General features: G+C 49.5%; 7 protein-coding genes across 7 annotated transcripts; 3 read left to right on the top strand and 4 right to left on the bottom strand.

Moving 5' to 3' along the window:
* Window positions 1–166: 166 nt before the first annotated feature.
* BKA67DRAFT_553646 (FAD binding domain protein) lies at window positions 167–2,729 on the bottom strand. The gene is made up of 4 exons (XM_046101924.1): window positions 1,999–2,729; window positions 1,247–1,944; window positions 979–1,190; window positions 167–921 (listed from the first exon to the last, which is right to left on the bottom strand). The coding sequence occupies exons 1-4, from the start codon at window positions 2,317–2,319 to the stop codon at window positions 650–652; spliced, it is 1,503 nt and encodes a 500-aa protein (XP_045961156.1). The 5' UTR covers window positions 2,320–2,729; the 3' UTR covers window positions 167–649.
* Window positions 2,730–3,525: 796 nt separating this feature from the next.
* On the bottom strand, window positions 3,526–5,206 carry BKA67DRAFT_553642 (uncharacterized protein). The gene is made up of 3 exons (XM_046101923.1): window positions 5,074–5,206; window positions 4,881–5,012; window positions 3,526–4,826 (listed from the first exon to the last, which is right to left on the bottom strand). Exons 1-3 carry the CDS (start codon window positions 5,137–5,139, stop codon window positions 3,708–3,710), a joined length of 1,317 nt encoding a protein of 438 aa, XP_045961155.1. The 5' UTR covers window positions 5,140–5,206; the 3' UTR covers window positions 3,526–3,707.
* A 466-nt stretch (window positions 5,207–5,672) lies between these two features.
* BKA67DRAFT_553637 (DJ-1/PfpI family protein) lies at window positions 5,673–6,837 on the bottom strand. The gene is made up of 2 exons (XM_046101922.1): window positions 6,053–6,837; window positions 5,673–5,997 (listed from the first exon to the last, which is right to left on the bottom strand). The coding sequence occupies exons 1-2, from the start codon at window positions 6,515–6,517 to the stop codon at window positions 5,806–5,808; spliced, it is 657 nt and encodes a 218-aa protein (XP_045961154.1). The 5' UTR covers window positions 6,518–6,837; the 3' UTR covers window positions 5,673–5,805.
* A 1,682-nt stretch (window positions 6,838–8,519) lies between these two features.
* BKA67DRAFT_655221 (uncharacterized protein) lies at window positions 8,520–8,840 on the top strand (the record flags this gene model as incomplete). Its single annotated transcript, XM_046106719.1, has 1 exon — window positions 8,520–8,840. The coding sequence occupies one exon, from the start codon at window positions 8,520–8,522 to the stop codon at window positions 8,838–8,840; it is 321 nt and encodes a 106-aa protein (XP_045961153.1).
* Window positions 8,841–11,202: 2,362 nt separating this feature from the next.
* Window positions 11,203–12,760, top strand: BKA67DRAFT_553631 (glyceraldehyde-3-phosphate dehydrogenase). Its single transcript, XM_046101921.1, has 2 exons — window positions 11,203–12,256; window positions 12,317–12,760. The coding sequence occupies exons 1-2, from the start codon at window positions 11,449–11,451 to the stop codon at window positions 12,517–12,519; spliced, it is 1,011 nt and encodes a 336-aa protein (XP_045961152.1). The 5' UTR covers window positions 11,203–11,448; the 3' UTR covers window positions 12,520–12,760.
* On the bottom strand, window positions 12,761–14,549 carry BKA67DRAFT_553629 (RuvB-like helicase 2). Its single transcript, XM_046101920.1, has 3 exons — window positions 14,427–14,549; window positions 14,139–14,365; window positions 12,761–14,063 (listed from the first exon to the last, which is right to left on the bottom strand). Exons 1-3 carry the CDS (start codon window positions 14,433–14,435, stop codon window positions 12,887–12,889), a joined length of 1,413 nt encoding a protein of 470 aa, XP_045961151.1. The 5' UTR covers window positions 14,436–14,549; the 3' UTR covers window positions 12,761–12,886.
* Window positions 14,550–16,310: 1,761 nt separating this feature from the next.
* Window positions 16,311–18,987, top strand: BKA67DRAFT_532158 (uncharacterized protein; the record flags this gene model as incomplete). Its single annotated transcript, XM_046099490.1, has 2 exons — window positions 16,311–16,686; window positions 16,757–18,987. 2 exons carry the CDS (start codon window positions 16,311–16,313, stop codon window positions 18,985–18,987), a joined length of 2,607 nt encoding a protein of 868 aa, XP_045961150.1.
* Window positions 18,988–19,603: the final 616 nt, after the last annotated feature.

Below are 19,603 nucleotides of genomic sequence, written 5' to 3'. Positions count from 1 at the left end.
TCTTTGCCGCCGGTTCAAAAGTGAGCACGAGTAACATAATATGTATCGTGAATAGTTGCCACTTGACGTCACGTAAGCTGGCGTATTGCTACGCCTGAGATCAACATGATGCCAAGACGAGCCAGCACACCCAAAGGATTCAATACTGAGGCACAGTCAGCGATCCATCAAACTGTCACGGAACTGGGAAGTTAAGTCTGGTTGAAGGCAAACACTCATCTGCAAGAAACGTTTAATAGTATCATTGGTTCTTCGAATGAATTCAACTCGAGATCAATCAGTATGTTACCCATTCCTTAGGTATACCAAAATGACCAATTGCTAATCTGCAATGGTCTGGATAAAGTTATTCTAAAGCCAAGAATTCATCCCAACCTAGATAGATTTCATAATGGGGACACTTTTCCTCTAATAAGTATACATGCAAGCTTAGATTATGGAGCTCATGTGAAGATGATGTAATGATCAGAAATGCTGCTCCAATATATGCAGCTGATGCTAGAAGATAGTGTATTATGTATGCCTGAGAGTGTCACACCATCCTGCTTTAAGTTTGCCTTTGTAAAGCAGTTGGTCTCGCCCATAAATAACTCGAGCAGCCCGCAGGGTTGTTTGTAAACCTGAATTAATGAAGAGGAGGGCGAGGTGCTTAGGGAGAGAGCTTAAATCCACCCCAGTTGAGTCTGGTGAAAGTACCCAGCGGATCGTACGCTGCCCTAATGCTCTTCATTCTGTTCACATTCTTTAGTGGCATGCCAGGGAAGGGGTCCTGAAACTCTGCAGCGTCGCCCATGTAAATGAACTCGGAAGACAGGCCTTTGTCTTGGTTATCCTGATGCCAGTAGTCGATGAATGAACGGGCGAAGTTGGTGACTCGTAAGTCATCTTTGGCGTTGTCCCAGGTATTGACCACTTGCCATACTAAAAAGGAGTTAGTAATGTTTGTGAGTATTTTGTTCACGGTCAGGTAATGCCTACGTATCCAAGACTCGTCATCATCAAGGCCCCAAACATTGCCAACACCGTTGTTTTTTGCAACACTCAAGGCACTCTTCGGCAATGGGTTCATGACAAAGGTCGCAAATAGGCCTTCCACATCACTGAGGATCTCGATTTTGCTCCTCCAATCTTGGTAGATACGTTGAAGCTGCTCTGTGTCTGGCTTCATTGTTCTGTGAGCGAATTGGACCCTGTTTTTTTGTTAGTAAATGCTCGACCTAGAAGACTGCTATCGTTGTTGACATGCCTGAACATCTGATTCGGTGTTTCGAATTGGGAGTGCCATTCAACAGGAGGTAGAACTGCACTGGTAGAGGATATAGCTGGGATATCGGAGAAATCAGCGAACTTAGACGGTGGTGATTCTGTACTTTCTTGAACACCGAGGAGCAAAGTCGTGAGCGCTCCGGTTGTAAAATTCAGACTGATATTGATCACGGCGCCAGCTGCAATATCTGGGTCATCATGACGGGCGAACGCGGTTGTAGCGGCGATAAAATCCGGCACAGCAGACTCGTTGTGAATTTGAGCAGTCGTGCTCACCAGCGGAATCGGATAGGTCTTGAGAGTAAACTTGGTGACCACACCAAAATTGTTTGCCCCTCCTTTCAAGGCCCAGAAGAGATCCGGATTCGAGGTCGAGTTTGCCACGACCTGGGTGCCATTGCCAAGCACTACGTCGTAGCTGACTACGTTGTCCATGGCCATACCATATTTGTTATTGAAGTAGTGAAACCCGCCGATAAGTTCGAGTCCCGCCACTCCTATGGTCTTGAGCCTGCCCCCTACCGTATAAAGGCCATGGGGAGATAGCGCCTCATAGACATCAACCCAACGGTTTCCTGGCCCAACTTCGACGGTTGAGTTGTCCTGCGATACTTTGACAGTGTTCAGATTGCTGAGAGCAAGCAAGACCCCACCATCAATATTGTTCGATCCAGGAAACTATACGAAACAAATGTCAGATGATAACATAATCAGTAGACAACATGCACTGACGTTCATGTGCCCCCCGCCGCGCATGGCGAACTGGGCACCGCAAGATGCAAACGTGCTGACTGCATGAGCGACCTGATCCTTGTCATTTGGTAGAAAGATACACTCCGGTAAGAGGTCAGAGCGAATGTCCCAGAAATCAGTGCTTCGTTCTACGTAACCAGAAGAGTTACCGAAGAGCGTAAGATTTCCATATGTGTTTGATAGTTGGTGGCAAGCACAAAGTGCTCCTTCTGATAATGTGGTAACTGGTATCTCAGAGACATTTGTTGTACAAGATGCGGTTGCCAGATGCGCGACCAAAGATAGAGTAAGGACGAGCATATTTGAGTGATGAAGAGAGGCATGGGTGTTCTTATGCGACTCTGGCCAAGCGGTCGACCATTACCTTCTTATACATGATGCAACACTCATTGCTGGGCCAAATTCCGGGATACTGCATCATCTTGGCCAGTCAGAACATTACTGCAGGACTATCTCAGGAGATCGCAATCGATCCCTTGGGCGGAGCGCAATGCAGACCCATCGGCCTCAACTTGTAAGGTCATGTAGTACAACACATGGCCAATATCCTAAATGGCCGCAGCTACGTTGCCAAGGCGTAAGTGCCGAAGAGCCCGATTGCGATAGCGAGAGAATCAGATGGACTACCGTCATGGAGGCAGACAGCAGGGGTTAACTCGGCTCGACTCGCGTTCCAACATCAAGTTGGGGATGTGCAAATATGTCAGTTGCCACAATTAGTTTATTTTGACCTTCTCGATCCGTCGCCTAGATAGAGCGACTCACTTTGCCGAAAGTATCAGACCTGCCCACAAATCAAAGCTGCATCCGAGGAACGAAGGTTGGAGAACCCACCAATTCTTCGGATCCACATACCATTGGCTCGCTTTCTCATTCTCTAAAAATCGAAATTAGGGAAGCCTAAATATGCTATAGTTGACTAGACAAACTAGCTATATAATTATCGATTAAAAGTACGATTGACTTTTCGTATTCTTACCAGGCAGAAGTTAATATTGTGCATAGCCACAACGTAGTCTGATAGGACCGGGCAAGTCGGTGCGGCGCAGAAGGAAAAATGTTGACTGACTCGAGGCGGGTTGCAGAGTAGGTCCGGCAAGTGGGAAATTCATGATGACTGGGCAATCGACATTGTGCGTTGGTATTAAGCAATTGAAGCTTGGTCAGCCAGGCAGGTCACCATATTCACGTTGGGGCATAAGTTCAACTTACGTTGTTTCGCGAGATGTTGCGCAAGCGAGCGAGGGAAATTGCATGAGCAACTGGACCTATAATGCACATCAGAAATACCATATCACGACTTCATGGCGAACCTTTCAACACCACCCGTATAAATCGTCTCGAGTTATACACGACATAAACAGATAGGTCAAGAGTGTGCTCGTGGTCTGTATGGACAGAGAAAGTTTGGGTATGGAAGAAGATAGTGGTTAAGTATATTCGCAATCCTATCAGATTCGAAAGCAGGGTCACTAGTGTTCTTGGCGGCGCACAATTTATGATTTGCACACCCATATTTGTATTTCAGAGCCCAAAATCTATGAGTTTGGCAGGTTGGGAGGACTAGAAAATCTTATCGCTAGGTGAAATACAGTATGTGCCTAAAATCTTGAATTGTTAGATCTCATAAATGCCAATGTGTAATTCAAGTGATAGTGGTAACATCTGCCAAATTAGGTTTACAAGAATCAAGCGGCTCGCTGCAAACTCATGCAGTCCATTGGCCATCGGATTATATCCGCCCACGGCTCTTGAATATAACGTTCCACATCTCTGGCAACACTGATACCCCATCCACTTGTATACCAGGCAAATGCCTGACACTCATGCGTTATAGCGCAGTAATATGTGAACACGACAAGGGCAGGTGAGATTTTGCGGTTAAGAAGACCGAGGAAGTCGTCAGATAAAACGGTTGGCCATAAAGTGAGTATTCTTAGGACAGGTACTGCCGCCTTGTGTATCTGGTCCTTGATACAAGTGATCAAGTTATGAATTTCGAAGTTGACAATGCGTGCAGTATCTTGATCAATGGAATGATCTTCTAGAACTTTAATGCTTAGCTCATGCAACTTTCCACAAACAGCCTCCAAGAAAATCTGTGGTGCACTGTATGTCATCTGCATGAAAAGGTCGGCAAAAGGCCCTCGTTGAATGGTAGGCTCTGAAGAATGTAGAACAGCGGCCATACCCCTTGTTAAGAGAACGACATCAAGCATATCCGCCATAGTTGGCTGATGTTTAGCGCTGTGGGTGTTGCTGTTAGAGGAGGCAGCAGCAGCAAAGGCACCGATCACCAAGAGTGAGGCGCCTGCGAAGGAAGCATGACAATTGTCTGATGTGATTTGGGCAAGGGCGCCTCGTAATCCTCTAGCAGCATCACTCTGATGCTGAGAAGCAACTAAAGCGTACGACTGCCTTTGATGAGGACGCAAATAAGCCAGATGTGATGCTGTTATAGCGAGAACTTGATGCAGAAGAGGCACGTGCTTTAATGCAAGCTCCACAACTGCGGACTGCCAAATGTGGCCGACCTCCTGGCCTCGAGGAAAGGTGAAACAAGTCGTTGTGCTGTAGTGATGCATCAACTCCAAATCCGTCACCCACGGCGTCTTGTCTTGACGTTCTGCGTGTTGGGGCAGGACATATTTGGAGAAAAGGGGAAATGGGTCCGATCGAGGTGCTGGAAGCAAAGGTGATTCATTCAATATGGCCGGAGATCCCCCAATATTAACAGATGCTGACCTGCCATACTGAGAGTATGCGTCAGGTTCTTTTCGCTCAGATTCCGTCGAGCTCGAGTTGAACTGCGTTTTGTTAGTGCTAATATGCTCTACAAAGTTGCGCCAATTCCTACATACCTCTGCAGAGGTTACGGAAGCTCTCTGCACACTCGATTCATGGTGAGCACCAGGATTTGCTTGTGCTGCGACAAAACTGCATGTGACTTTGTGCCGAACGCAAGCACTGCATTGAGGTCGCGCTTCATCACACTGGGAGCTGGTGAGACCGTTTTCTCGTGGATTTTCATCGTCTCGAGGTTGGAATTCGTACCTTCACCCTACGCTGTCTGCATCTTTGGCAACCATTGCGCGATTTCGAGTATCCGAGTTTCGGCATTGGATACCAGTGATCATTGCATTTTGTTGCTCTGCGACAGTCTAAAACAATTTCGCTGATGGCAATCGCGAACTGGGCGAAGGCCCGATGTTGGTAAAGTCGTGAACACTGCCTCCAGGCTAAGTCACGTGATATTTCAGTTCTCACTGCCACAATACAGCCGCACGGTCATAGCGGGTCAGTTTAAAGTTGTTATCTTATGTACTGCCCCGGAACATGCCTGACTTCAAGGTTTCCCCGCCAGCATTATAGTTTTGCAAGCGCCCCTTCCAGGCTGTAATGCCTAAGTTGACCTTAGCATTGAAAACGACATAGCTGAGCTGCTACACGGCCTGACGGCCACTATATACCGAAAGCTGGACATCATCTACCAGGACATCAAGCGAAATCATACACTGCGTTGCAAGCCGAATAGAGTCATTCGCCTGAAGTGGTTGGTCCTTCTAATCTTCGTTAATGTCTTCTCGGGAACCGAGGTCACCATGATTTTCAGCTGCTCTGCTGGACACAAAAAAGTATTGCATACAACCAATAGACCTTGGATAGTGTTAAACAAAACTATGTCCTTGATTTGACTTAAAATACTAGACAGGAACTTGTGTTGCATCGACTTTTGCCTCTTTGCCACGCAGACTATTCTTCAAAGGTGAAGACTCAGCGTGATTCCTACCCGGCAGTAAGAATCGGACCAGAGTCCTCAGAAATGGCGCCAGTAGGTGTGATGTTGAACCGCGCAGCAAATGGATCGAAGTCTTGGGGATGTGGGACGTATTCCACAAGGCCCTGTACGTAGTCTGACATCTGTGTGCCCCAGAGGTGTTCAATGAGGGGAAACACAAGATCGAGCCCAGCAGTACCCTGATAGACAATGTCAGCCACCTGCTCAGTGGTGAAATGTGAGGCTAATACTCACGCCTGATGAAGTCCATATATTTCCGTCGACAACCCACCTCGCGGGGCTGACCCATGTCGTGTTCGGCCCGTAAGCCGTCATAGTACTCCAGGCTGCCTTGTTCGTTGTCGCCCTCCTACCGTCCAGGACGCCCGACCTCGCCGCAAGGCCTGCACCCGTGCATACTGTGATCAGATACTTCAAGCTTGGGTAACGTGCGGCAATGAAGTCTGTGATCGTTGTGACGTTGGGGCTTCTCACTCCCGGTCCTCCGGGGATGATCAGGACCTCGATGTCCTCGGGCGCCGTGGCGAATGTGTGCGTCGGCACAATCGTTGGCCACCAAGTCGAGTTGTAAGCATTCATGGCTACGCTCGCGGGCTTCGTCGTCACGGGATCTAGCGTCTCGGCGAGAATGGACAGTTCAAGATGTTGCTGGTGCGCGACAATCTGCAAGGGGTCAAGAATTCCAATCAGGTCTTGCATCAGGAAAGCCTCGAAGATAACGGCGGCCCATTTGGTAGGGATCGTTTCATTCGTTACTGCCACGAATCAGCGATGGCCGTGTTTACTTTACGGGTTGGTGTAACGAACCGTGGCGTTGAGCTATAGGTTTCGCGGGCCAGTAGAATTGGGATTGAGCAAACGCTGTTGTGCTGAGCATACAACATAAGAGCGTTTTCAACACGTGAGGAAGCATATTCGAATTTACTAAGCTGCATGTATGTGGTTTCTTGTCACCGTAACTATTGAGTTGTGGAACTTCCTTTCCCTTTTATACATGAAGACAAGGGGTAGCGAGTTGATCCGATCTTGGTTACGAAGTAAACATAAGCTTCTGTGTCCTAAAATGCAGGATGGATTAATAATGCCTGACAAGCCTGCACCAATCCTGTTCTCTATTTTGTTGCAGTGAATGCCCTCCCCGTATGTTCAACGCTGCCGCGCAGCACTGACGGAATATGTAAAGGTCCTGAACCAAAACGGTGGGGACCATCAGGTTACAATTGGTTCCGAAGCCCGAAAGGGTACTATAGCAGAACTTCCCATCCAATCAAAAATCAGCTCAATAGACGCTTGCGAGCAAGTTCGAGCATGTTGCTTATTTTCTATGGCACATAAGGCCAGGTCAACCCCTAGAATATGTTCGCCAAGCCTCTGGTGAACTATCTGATCCGGAATGTCTCCGCCAATCCGCTTGGGCTTGACAGGCATAGCATCCTTCGAGCAACATGTTGATGAACACCAAGGAAGGGTGAAACAGAAAACATCTCGACTCATTTCGAACTTCCCAAGAATGTCCTTGGAGCAATGAGTGCCATGTTACTCCTGATTGAGTTTCCGATAAGCCCACAAAAGAAGGACCCAGTTTTCTGCTTTTGACCATTTTGAGCGAATCTAGTACTATCAATTTCGTAGCTGCAGAGAGATCCTGTGCAGGTGGGACTTCACTAAGGTTAAGTTGGTTATTGAGGGCTTTGGTATGACCAAATTGGTGTCTATCCATGATTGCATTTGCCTTAATAGAGTGAGCGCATTTTCACCATGGCGGCGGACGAACTCAACTTTTAGTTCACCACGCTCAGAGACGATCGCAGCTTACCATGTTTGTCCCTGGCAGAACGAAGACTTTTTGGCAGTACTGGATGTGATGCTGAGAAACGTCCACTGTTGTTAGGGATTCAGTTCATTGATTTACCAGCCACTTTCACCTTGTGTGAGGTGATACCACAACTTCTGGCGTCTTGTGACCGGCACAGTGAACGTACGATCTCTACTCATCATCTCTTTCTCTGTACGTTGCTGAATCAACTGCGTTGCGGCTCATATTCCCGGAACGACCTTAGTCATCACTTGATGTGTTCCACAACTTCGTCGAAATTTGCCTTGATGCGATGCGACTCGTCAACCTTTTGACACAAGAGCCGCGGCTGCAAACAGGCATTGTTCGACGGTGCCTCAAATAGCGGGCCTGGCGCAAGCACCAAAAGTCCGGATTGGGTATAGCATGATATTCTCCCAGAAGCTTGACCAAGCGGCCCGCAGGCTATAATAGTCGGGGGCGGAAATATTGAGGATTCTGGGAAGCGCCGACACTGTTGGTGAAAAAGTTTGTCAAGTATGCATCATTTGGAATCGACTGGCATGTCTTTTGTCCCTACGCTGTAGATCCCACCTGCCAGATCTCATTGAGATCGCCTTAGTAGTATTAGCAGATCCACTTCAGTTGTTGCTGTACAACCACTGCCCATGGGTGAAAAGGGGCCACTCAGTATGACAGAACTATATAAAGAAGTTCTGATTCAGTTTGTACAGGAGATTACTTGTCATCCTCTAGCCAAATAGCTTCCGGCACCGAGTAGTGTTTTCCTATCATATTACTGCATACTTTGTGAGTTGTCTGATTTGGCGGAGAATTCACCCAGTACTAACTAGCGGCGAAGCATTTCGTTTCTCGAGGCTTATCCCAAATCAACTCATCATCAAGATGGCTGAAATCGTTGTTGCTGCCTACCCAAAGGGTGCCAACATGAATTTTGATTACTACCTGAAGAACCATGTCCCCATGGTTTTCGGTTTCTGGCAGCCCTACGCCAAGAGCTGGAGGGCCGAAAAGCTGGCCCCTGAGGCCGACAGCCCTTATGACTTCATGATCTTCATCGAATTCGAGCATGCCGGCGACTTCGGAAAGGCATGCGCTGCCCTCAGTGCAGATAAGAGCCAGAGGATTGATGATGACCTGAAGAATTACTCGCAAAAACCGCCGGTTTTCTGGACCCAGGAGCGCATTGGATTCGGATCAGCATGAAATAAGACGATATTAGATCCACGCGACGGGGATCGATATAATCACAGTTGACACCCCTAAGAGCCGCCCCAGAATTTTGATTTCGAAGTAATAGTCCCACGAATTTGCCAGCCGTACAAAGACTGTCAATACGATACAGAGGGGCAGCACTGTTGGCTATGACTTGCGGTTCTGCTATTATTCCGACTGGTGTCGAGTTTGGTATAGCGGTTAAGCTACATCCCTTTGACAGCTTTGAGCCATTCTACCTATGGTCAGGGACTTGGGTTTAGAGGACGGAAGCATCATCTATGAATGGCTAGCCATTGTATGCAAAGGGAAGAACATATCTGAATAATGAATATGTACTTGGAAGCACACCGCTCACAAGCGTGCTATAATAGACCGAACACTGCCATGTTAACAGTGCTGGCAGTAAATCCAATCAACTCCAATCGCTTGGACTGAAGAAGATCTTTATTGTAACGGGTGAAACTAGTTAATAGAACAAGGCCTTTGAGAACAAAGTTTTGCGACCGGATATTGCATCTTTACCCCCTACACTGAGTTGTGGGTCCTAGGGCGGGTGTGATGGTAACGGCGATAGACAGCGACTTATTATCTCGTCATCTCTCGGACTCCGACTCGAATTCATTTCGGCGAGATCGCTACCACGGGTACGGCATTGCCGATATATCTGAGTCGTTCTTGGCAATGTCGGTCGAGTAACATGCCAAAAAAATCCGCATGATCTTCTGATGGGTAAGTGGCAGGTACCGGCCGCTGGGCTCAGCCCTACGATGGCACCAAGCAGGGTCCCCTGACGATAAGCTCGGCGCATAGTGGACCTGCTGACTTAGACCATGTTGAACAGTACGTGGTCTGCGTGGTTGACTGCGACTCTTTTTCACCTCTATAATCAATGCCTCAGAAACCGTGAGTACGAGATTAGTAATGACGGGGAACTTTCTGGGTACTGTATGCGCGTTTTAGCCACGGCGGTTCTCGTACAGTCCCAAACACGCCCAGATGTTCTTGTTTGCTATTGGCCGCAACAGCGTTTCGGTCCTATTCAAATAGACCCAGTCTTGTCACCGCAGGAGTTCCGTAATCAAGTTTCATTGACTTGCGAGCTCGGCGAGCCAAGGACTGCTTAGGGTAGCTGCTTGCTGATGTCCTTTTCATTGACTCATAGCGTGGGATTCGCAGGCCAACGAACGATTGATAGCAGCGAGGCCATGATTGGATATGACCGTGATATCGTACGTAGGACGTACTGAAGCGATGTACTGCAACGCAAAATGACGCCTGGCGAATTGTAATACTTGATTTCAAAATTAAAAGCAAAGCACCATGAATGCGGCTGGAAGCAAGATAGCGCTTGGCGTTGTCCGAGGACAGACGATAAGCTTTTCTGGGAATGTTTTGAAAGTTCCGGAGATGCACCCGGACACCGAAACGACAACGTGAAGTCAGGAGAGGTCCAGTTTTAAGGGTCTCGAGACATCTCGTCCTTGATATACCCGAAATAACGGTTCTGGGTCACTTTTAAAATACCGACCGAGCTATCCTCGGGCAGAATCGTTATACTCTGTCCTGGACGAACCGAGATTCCGCAACGCTGCCCGAGTGGTTTTCGTGAATCTGGGGTAACGAGGATACACTCGGTACGCGACGCGGTACATGGCATATACATGGTATTAGGTCTATCTGAATCTTCCTGAATCTTCTTGGTTGCTCTAGAAACATCTTGTTGGTCTGATCCTGTCATATATCGTTTCACGAAATGAGTGATTTAATGAAAGCATTGAGGCCTCGACCTCCGAAGTAGGTGCAAAATTTCTTCGGATCAGATAATGGGAGAGCTGGTTGCGCACTGTCCTGGAAGCTCAATGTTAGGAGTACCGGCGGCTCTACCTCAGCGCGGGGTCCTTTTGAGTTTGCAGGCACTCGGCAGCAAACTCAATTCAGCCAAGGTCGGAGCGAGCGTTATGAATACATGGCCTTATATTGGGTAATTCTTTTTGCATTTCTCTGGTTCCGAAGAGAGACTCGCAGTCATCAAGGTCACGCCCCAATACATCTGAAGACACGAAATCAATCGTCCCAGGTACGGTAAAACTTTGCAGGAAGCAAACGGCGTGTCTTATCGTGTCTGGCAGCATGTGGACCGGTAAGGTGCTTTATCATACTTGTAGCTATGGAGGGGCAAGTGCAGCAGATGTACCCGGGAAGTAGCTTTCATCTAGACCAGCCGCGCCGCCCGTGCTGGAACGCGGTTTCTCCCAAGAAGCCGCACGGCCAGTTGCCCCTCCTCACGCAGGGTGTTCCATTGTGGAATACTGTATGGGTTTGTGGTTGCCCAACGTTTGTGTTGCTGGCATGTCATCACATCACCCCACCATATCCCACCGTCATCCCTCTCCTCTCCCACTCGCGCTGCAAGTAGCTCAGAGCTACTACTGTAACCCCGACAGTATTAAAATCTAGTGACAGCCCTTCCACCCAGACCTTTTGGAAGCTTCTGTTCTCTCCATTCTCATACCCCTCAATTGATACTCAGACCTGTATCTATCCATCCTCACTCCTCTTCCCACCCGCAACCCATATTACCTGAATCTCAGTCAAAATGGTCAAGGTCGGCATCAACGGATTTGGCCGTATCGGTCGTATCGTCTTCCGCAATGCTGTCGAGCACCCGGAGATCGAGATCGTCGCCGTCAACGACCCCTTCATTGAGCCCAAGTACGCCGAGTACATGCTCAAGTACGACTCCACCCACGGCAACTTCAAGGGTGAGATCAAGGTCGAGGGCAACGACCTCGTTGTCAACGGCAAGACTGTCAAGTTCTACACCGAGCGCGACCCTGCTGCCATCCCCTGGAAGGACACTGGTGCCGAGTACATCGTCGAGTCCACCGGCGTCTTCACCACCACCGAGAAGGCCGGTGCTCACTTGAAGGGCGGTGCCAAGAAGGTCATCATCTCCGCCCCCTCTGCTGATGCCCCCATGTACGTGATGGGCGTCAACGAGTCCAGCTACGACGGCAAGGCCGATGTCATCTCCAACGCTTCCTGCACCACCAACTGCTTGGCTCCTCTCGCCAAGGTCATCCACGACAAGTTCACCATCATCGAGGGTCTCATGACCACCGTCCACTCCTACACTGCTACCCAGAAGACCGTCGACGGCCCCTCCGGCAAGGACTGGCGTGGTGGCCGTGGCGCTGCTCAGAACATCATTCCCAGCAGCACCGGTGCCGCCAAGGCTGTCGGCAAGGTCATTCCTGACCTCAACGGCAAGCTCACCGGCATGTCCATGCGTGTCCCCACCGCCAACGTCTCCGTTGTCGACCTGACTGTCCGCATTGAGAAGGGTGCCAGCTACGACCAGATCAAGGCCGCCGTCAAGGAGGCCGCCAACGGTCCCCTCAAGGGTGAGTGGAATATTCATCTGCAAAACATTGTGACATTCGCTGACATGTGATACCACGCAGGCGTACTTGCTTACACCGAGGATGAGGTTGTCTCCAGCGACCTGATTGGCAACACCAACTCCTCCATCTTTGATGCCAAGGCCGGTATCTCCCTGAACGACAACTTTGTCAAGCTCGTCTCTTGGTACGACAACGAGTGGGGTTACTCCCGCCGTGTCCTGGACCTCTTGGCCTACGTCGCCAAGGTTGACGCTGGCAAATGAATCGACCAGCCCAAACTGTAGGGCGGTCTGTGGATAGAATCATGGCAGTAGTAATAAAGGGCCGGGACTTCTGTTCACCAAGGAAAAAGAAAAAAAACCTCCCCCCAACCCCTCCCAAAAGTGGCATTGTGTAGCACAGCCATGGTCACGAGACAACATGAATGAAAGGACAGTCAAGGCTGTGATAGTATGAGTTCATGAGAATAGATTCCTACGCCAATCCACATGATATTACAAGACACTCTCTCTATGACTTTGACAGGTGCACCTCTCATGAAATATCCATTTCCGCTTTTAGCCCCTAAAACGCCATAAAAACAACGAGAACTAGTGACATTTATTGCGTTGCCGCTACATTGTTATCCTTCTAAGTGGTGTCCATCGCCTCGCCGTGGCCATTCGTAACCGTGAAGTCAACTGCTCCATCATTGCCAATCAGCCTCTTTTCCGAAGCCGACACGAAAGCAATACTGCGACTGGGGTCGTAGAAGAGCTTGAAACTGCGCTGTACGTCGTCCACACCAACCTGCTTTGCCTTTCTCTTGGCCGAAATGAGCTGCGAAGTCGTAATCAGATTGCTGGCATATCTCAAGCCGGCCTCCTGCCCAATCTTTGTCAACAAGGCTAAAGCATCGGGTGAGACGTCAACTTCCTCTTCCTGCGCACGAATGGTTAGGATCTTGTTGATATCGTCAGCCGCGTAGGTCATGGTTTGGATGATGACGATTCTGTCGAGGAAATCCAGAGGCAGACCGTGGGGGCTGCGGTAGTCTGTGCCTCTGATCTTGGAGTTGCCCCTGTTGCTCGCCATGATGACGACAGGTGCCAAGTCAACCTCGAGAGCCCGGTTGATGTAGCTGAAACACTCGATGTCGAGCATGTGCACCTCATCGATGAACAATACACCGGGCACGATCTCGGCCTTGCCCTCCTCCTTCCACTCGGCAACCTTGGTGTCGATCTGGTCTCGGATCTCGCTGCGAATCTCGCCCGTGTCCCCACTGAACAGAGCGAGGAAGCCTTGGGTACGGGAGTTGATAACGTCAATTTCATGCAGCGTGACGGTGTGTACTTGCTCCTTTCGCTTTTGAAGCTCGCCATCGGGGCACTGCAGGAACTTTGTGTCGGCGCCCATGGCGTCGTAATCTCTACTCCGCGCGTAGCTGCGTCCCAGCTTAGTGATCTTGCCGCTGCTCTTGTCGATACTGATGATGTCGCCCGCCATGACACGTTCCTTGGTCATGGCATCGATCATCTTGGCGCCCATATCGTAGACAGCCTCCATGTCGGTCGTCTTGATAGTAAGCTTGCCCTGCTTGGCTCCGCCGGTCACGCTGCGGTCGATCTGGATCTCGACGACCTCGCCCTCCATGACCTCGGATTCTTCCTTGATCCTTACACCAATTGATTTGCGGAAAGCTTGTGTGAGGGCTTCTGTTTTAGACATCTCGAGAGAGAAGATCTCGGACGAGGCGAGCGATGTAAAGGGCACATCAGGTCCGAGGGACTGGGCCATGCCCATTGCTATGGCAGTCTTTCCTGTGCTACATGCGAAGGTCTCAAGTTAGCCAACCCGATCGATCTCACTGGACTAGGCATACGGGGAAGGCAATATCTACCTCGGGGGACCTGCAATCAAGACTGCCCTGCCTGCGATCTTTCCCACCTTGATCATCTCAAGGATGACTGCGGCGGCTTTCCTGGCCTTCTCTTGTCCGACCAAGCCTTGCGAATTCGATCTTGGCTCTAGGGTATCTGCGTCCACACCGAGACCGCGGATGTGAGAGTGCGCTGCAATCAGGTTGAGACCTCGAAGGTCCTTCGTCTCGGAGACGGTCATTACCGGCTACATTTGAAAGATGTCAGTCAACCTTGCTTGTACTGAGCGACGGCACGGGATAACCTACAGCAGCCATGATGAGGTGTTTGGATGGGTAGCGGCGAAGTGTTTAGGTATGGGGAATGAATGTAATTGATTTGCGCCGCGAAACGATGAGAGCTTCAATGCGACTGGTAAATTTCAATGCCAGCTGGTCGCGTCTAATCAGAGCAGCACTAAGAGTAGCGAACCAAGGAATAGCCCCGCGGCACTGAGGGTGGCGGCTCCAGGGGGAGAGCTTACCGCGTCTGTGGCGCTTCTTCCTGCTGCAATAGCTTTTGCTTTAGTGGCTTGACACTGGAGAGTCATTTCCACCTGCTTGATGAAAAAGCAAAGGGCCCCTGCAAAGTACTGTCAGTACCAACCTGTTTTCTGCAGGCCCGTCATGGGTGCATATTATAAGGTCAATTTCCAGCTGAAAGCTCCCCAGCCCAATTTGAAACAATTGTGCTCTCCTCAATATTGACACTCTTCTCGGCGATATGGTAGTTACAGGTCAACTTCCGTGAGCCACGGCAGACCTCGAAGTCCAGCAAGGACGAATAATCCCGTTGGTGGTGGATTGTATTATCATGGCTACCGGCGGGTACATACAGTAGTTATGGGTGCCGTCCCATGCAAACGCATTTCCTGCCGTGCACCCTTGCTCACCCCCGATGCAGCACTATGGTTACTTGTAATCCATATGATCTATCAAGTCGCATCAAGCACTCCTATAGGCAGGGTAGAGTGGAGAATAGTTGCATCCCCCATTGCTTTTCAAATCACTTCACCAGTCGTTGCCGCCCCTCAAAAATAACTTGTAACCAAGGTGTGAACATGGTATGTAGAAGACGCAAGAGCTCTGTAACCGCCTGGATCGACTCGTGGCTTCCTTCCTATAGACTGGCTTGTACTCGACTGATAGTATGCATTGGTGGTGGTCTCCCCCTCGAGTCTACCTAAAACTGTCAAGGCCTACTCCATGTTTTCTTCCTACCTTTGCTTCCTACCCTCGAGTCACCCAACCAAAGCCGTCCACCACACCGGCACCTGCAACTACACCTTCGCCTACACCTACGCCTACACCTCCAAAGCTTTCCGGGGGGTGGGGTTTTGTTTTGTTTTGTTTTGTTTTGTGTCTTCACGCTTCACCAAAGTTTTTCCTTCTTCTGTCCACACTCATACTCATTGCACAGTTGACGCGAGCCCTGAACCCGGATGCGTTTCAACGTCTCCCGGGTCCAGCAGTTCTATTCCTGAACTCCCGCTCCAGGTTTTGACTTCCCAGCTCGTGGGGGTCGTGAGTGAATGCCTTTGAACTACAGTACGACTACGCACTAACAACGTGCATGATACTTCCCATTGACTACCACTTTCTGCCTGTCTCGTCTTGTCGTGCTTCAATTTCTACTTGCATTTGCAACCTGCCCTCTTTCGCCGCACACAAGACCTGCAAACCAAACGGTTGAAAGTTCCTAGCCTTTCACCCATCTATACAGATCCCTTCTATTCGTCCCGTTTGCGCGCCTCGAGGCCGAACTAGGAAAACACCCAGCGCTCGAGCAATCGAACGCGTCCCCCCCGAGTCGGGACAGTGTGAGACTATTCGCGTACACTCGCCAGTCACTACACACAAATCCTGAAAACGACGAGCTCGGATCCCCCAAATAACCACTGGACTCGCTGATGCATGTCGCATACATGCCGAGACCAACATAGGCTTTGCGTAACAGCTACTGCATACGATCAGTGGTGGCGTCGGTAGATCTTGGGTACATTGGACCTTTGCGCCCGTTTGCCGGTCCTGGGCCTGGTCCTGGTGTTGTTCCTTGAGATATCCAGACAACCCACAAGGCTGATTTGCAGGCTCGCTTCCCTTCTGCCCCGAGTCTCGAACTAAATTGTTGGCGAAGCATGACCTATTCACACAATGGCATATCGACAAGTCGGTTTCGACGACGAACGGCGTCGCGTTTCTTATGAATCGTATCGGCCGGCCGAGATTAAAGATCGCGGACGAGATAGAGATCGCGGACGAGATAGAGATGGCGACCGGTGGGATGATCGTCGAGGTAGCCGTGGTTCCCCAGAGCGCCGCGACAGTCGTTCTTCTGAAAAGGCTAGTGAGCACGAAACCAGGCCCAGAAGGCTGCCTGCACTTAATACAGAAGCCTCAACATTCAGCGTACCGACTGGGCCTAGGAATCCCAGCATCAAGAATTCACCGATAACTCCACGCAACCTCGTTTCGCCAACTCCTGCATCTGCAACAGACCCAAGCACAAACACCCAGATGCGATTTGTCGGTTAGTGGTTCATGGTCTCCTTGGAACCCCCCATGTTGCAACCTAAGCCGGATACTAACACGGACAACAGCTTCAGAAGCCAACCTGCCCGGTATCTCGACTGACCCTGCTCCGAGTACCGCAAACATGGCGCCCCCGAAGGCCAGCGATCCCACCCTGCAGCTAATGGTTGACGCGCTTTACAAGCATGGTGAACACGTGCTTTGCAGATCGATATTGGCACCAGAACGAAACAAGAAGAGAACAGAAATGGAGCAGAGACATCACGAAGCCAAGAAATGGCAGGCGAAGGCCAGTGACTTTCCACAGCAGTTGAATCTCATCCAAACAGCCAAAGAACGCGATAATGCTGAGTACAAAAAGATCGATGCAAACTACAAGATACAGGACGGAAAATATAGAGACAGCCTGGAGACTTTGGCTGCGTCTATTTTGCACGTTACCAAAGCTCGTCAAGAAACACTCGCATTCCCAGATCCGATGCCCTCGATTGCAGCTCTAGAGACCAAATTCTCTGCTTGGCAAAAAGAACTGACAGAGGCACGTAGTGAGATCCAAAAGCTGAAGGTAGACGGCAAGACGTTGCAAGAGGAGAACGAGCAATTCAAAACAGAGTGCACACAGCTCAAGACGGAGATCGAGGAATCCAATCATAAGTTGAATTCACTAGATGAGCAGGTGAAATCGTTGGAACTTGAAGGCAAGAAATCCAGTGAAAAGATTGAGTCACTCGAATCAATTCTTGAAAGGCTACCGAAACCTGCTGAGACGAAAACACTCAAAGCTGATTTCGTTGATCTCAAGACGAAACTGGAAAACTTCGCTGCCGAGAGTATGAATAATAAGGGAGACATCCAAAATCTCAAAAGCCGTATAGAGGACATGAATTCAGATTCTAAAATGACGGCGACGGCACTCCACAAGGATATTCTCAAGCTTCAAGAGAGTTCGAAAGCCTCCATGGAGCACAAAACGAAGTTGCAAAGAGATATGAGTTCCATCCGATCGGGCTTACAAGAGCTAGAAGGTCGCACAGCTATGTCGGTTGACTTCGCAAAGGTTAATCAAAAGGTTGATCGCCTCTCCACGGAGATACAACAGAACAAACAGAGTTTACAAGAGTCTCACAACAAACTTGCTCGACACCAGGATAGTTTGGGCCAGCAAGCCGGCTTCTTGAACCGGGTCGAAAGCTTGGAGTCCCAAATCTCAATATTCAAGAAAGAATTGGTGGAAGTGAAGGTTAATGCTGCGAAGGATGATGATGATTTCGAGAAAATCCAAGAAGTCGTGGACGGGTGGAACACACTTGACGCGGGTGACCTAATTCTTGGTCATAAAAAACAGTTAGAACATCTTGCGGAGGAGTTCCAAGAGCTCAAAGATGCTGTCAGTAGCAAAGAGCATTGTTCACCTCCCCCTTTGAATGAAAGCTCGAAGAAGGAGACTGAATATCTGAAGTCAGTGACACAGCAGACATGTCAAGACCTTTTGACATTGAAGGGCCGTGTAGATGGTATCGAGCCCTCCATGAAGGAAATGGTGCAGAGGACTATAGCGGAAGGCTGTGAAGCAATGGTTGATATGGTCGATGACTCGATTACACGTTTCGAGGGGCTCAGTACGCGTGTTGACACGCTTGAATCAAGGGGCGTGCAAGCTAGGACCCCGGCGCTCACGCCACAACTTGACTCTCGTGTTAGTCCCTCGACTGTCGATTCGCAACTCGCGGACAGAGTCAAGGCCATTGAGGACGAGAAATACGGGCCAAGTATACTCCAGCTGTCACAGAAAATCTCTCACCATGTCGAAATGGTTCGTCGTAATGAGAAAAACATCAGCGAAGATCTAGGAAAAGTTGAGACCAAACTACAAGAGGAAGCGGCTGCGCGCAACGACCTGCAGAAGAAAGTTGAAGGTCAACTCGAACAACAGGAGATGCAAATGCAGGCCCTTAATGGTTATATCAGCAACATTAATACTGGATCAATCGCACAGGACATGGTTCGACAACTGGACGCATATGCGCAAAAGCTTGGTCCCAGGATGGATGTAGCGACAACCAGATTAGATGCCGCCGATCGGCAGTTCAAAGTGCTGCGGGCAGAGATGGAAGCATGGGCACCTCAACAACAACAACAACAACAACAACAACAACAACAACAACAACAGGCTGGCAAACGGCCCGCGTCGCCCCAAACTTATTTCAACGACATGAGCAAGAAGAGAAGACTTGAGCCTACTACCGGGGATACATCAAGGACAGCGTCGGCACGCAGTGGTTCTGGAGCCTACCGGTAACATTTGGGTGCACAAACTCTTCACGCTTCGATTCGATGCACATCCAGGAAATGCTGAAGTTCGTGTTTACCAGCTTTTCGCCATAATGCCAAGGTGGTAGCATGTTGCAGCTGACGCCCACCCTAGTGAGGCATCGGTCTGGGAGGGAACGGAATGGCGATGTCTGTTCAGTGTTGTGCCGGTATTATTATTTACATTGTATGCATCAGCACGGATACCCAGCATGTGCTTGTTTGGCTTGGTTTCGGGGCCAAAAAGAGCATGTACTTTCTTGTCACGAAAGGACAAGTGTAGCACGGCGAGAGGGGAATTGATGGTCCTAGGTTTTTGTCTTTCATCCCCCCACGTTGACAATGATATACCCGCATGATTGGCAATAAAGACCCGCCTTACTGGGACCCATGCAGATGACGAGCGAGCCTGTTGCTCTATGCCTTGTGTGCAAATCATAGTCAAATATTCATTTTACTTGGACAGATAAGGCTCATGTCAAAACTGTCATTCGTATTTGCATTGTCTTGCAAGATAGCCACCAGTTCAACGCCTTTGCCATCTATGTCTATGTCTCCGGAAGCCTTTTTGTGTCGACCGCTTGTTCCATATATGATATATCATC

Source organism: Truncatella angustata (assembly GCF_020726525.1).
Source record: "Truncatella angustata strain MPI-SDFR-AT-0073 chromosome Unknown BKA67scaffold_2, whole genome shotgun sequence".
Classification (NCBI taxonomy): Eukaryota; Fungi; Ascomycota; class Sordariomycetes; order Amphisphaeriales; family Sporocadaceae; genus Truncatella; species Truncatella angustata.
The sequence above is the reverse complement of the archived record's forward strand: the minus strand, read 5'-3'. Positions and strand labels throughout refer to the sequence as shown.

Coding starts and splice junctions, on each gene's coding strand:
- BKA67DRAFT_553646 (XM_046101924.1), bottom strand. CDS start 2,319: ATGCTCGTCCTTACTCTATCTTTGGTCGCGCATCTGGCAACCGCATCT. Junction 1,945..1,998: donor GCGGCGGGGGGCACATGAAC/GTCAGTGCATGT, acceptor TGTTTCGTATAG/TTTCCTGGATCGAACAATAT. Junction 1,191..1,246: donor ACACCGAATCAGATGTTCAG/GCATGTCAACAA, acceptor ACAAAAAAACAG/GGTCCAATTCGCTCACAGAA.
- BKA67DRAFT_553642 (XM_046101923.1), bottom strand. CDS start 5,139: ATGCCGAAACTCGGATACTCGAAATCGCGCAATGGTTGCCAAAGATGC. Junction 5,013..5,073: donor GCAGACAGCGTAGGGTGAAG/GTACGAATTCCA, acceptor ACCAGCTCCCAG/TGTGATGAAGCGCGACCTCA. Junction 4,827..4,880: donor CTTCCGTAACCTCTGCAGAG/GTATGTAGGAAT, acceptor AACAAAACGCAG/TTCAACTCGAGCTCGACGGA.
- BKA67DRAFT_553637 (XM_046101922.1), bottom strand. CDS start 6,517: ATGCAAGACCTGATTGGAATTCTTGACCCCTTGCAGATTGTCGCGCAC. Junction 5,998..6,052: donor ATATATGGACTTCATCAGGC/GTGAGTATTAGC, acceptor ATTGTCTATCAG/GGTACTGCTGGGCTCGATCT.
- BKA67DRAFT_553631 (XM_046101921.1), top strand. CDS start 11,449: ATGGTCAAGGTCGGCATCAACGGATTTGGCCGTATCGGTCGTATCGTC. Junction 12,257..12,316: donor CGCCAACGGTCCCCTCAAGG/GTGAGTGGAATA, acceptor GATACCACGCAG/GCGTACTTGCTTACACCGAG.
- BKA67DRAFT_553629 (XM_046101920.1), bottom strand. Junction 14,064..14,138: donor TTGATTGCAGGTCCCCCGAG/GTAGATATTGCC, acceptor CTTCGCATGTAG/CACAGGAAAGACTGCCATAG.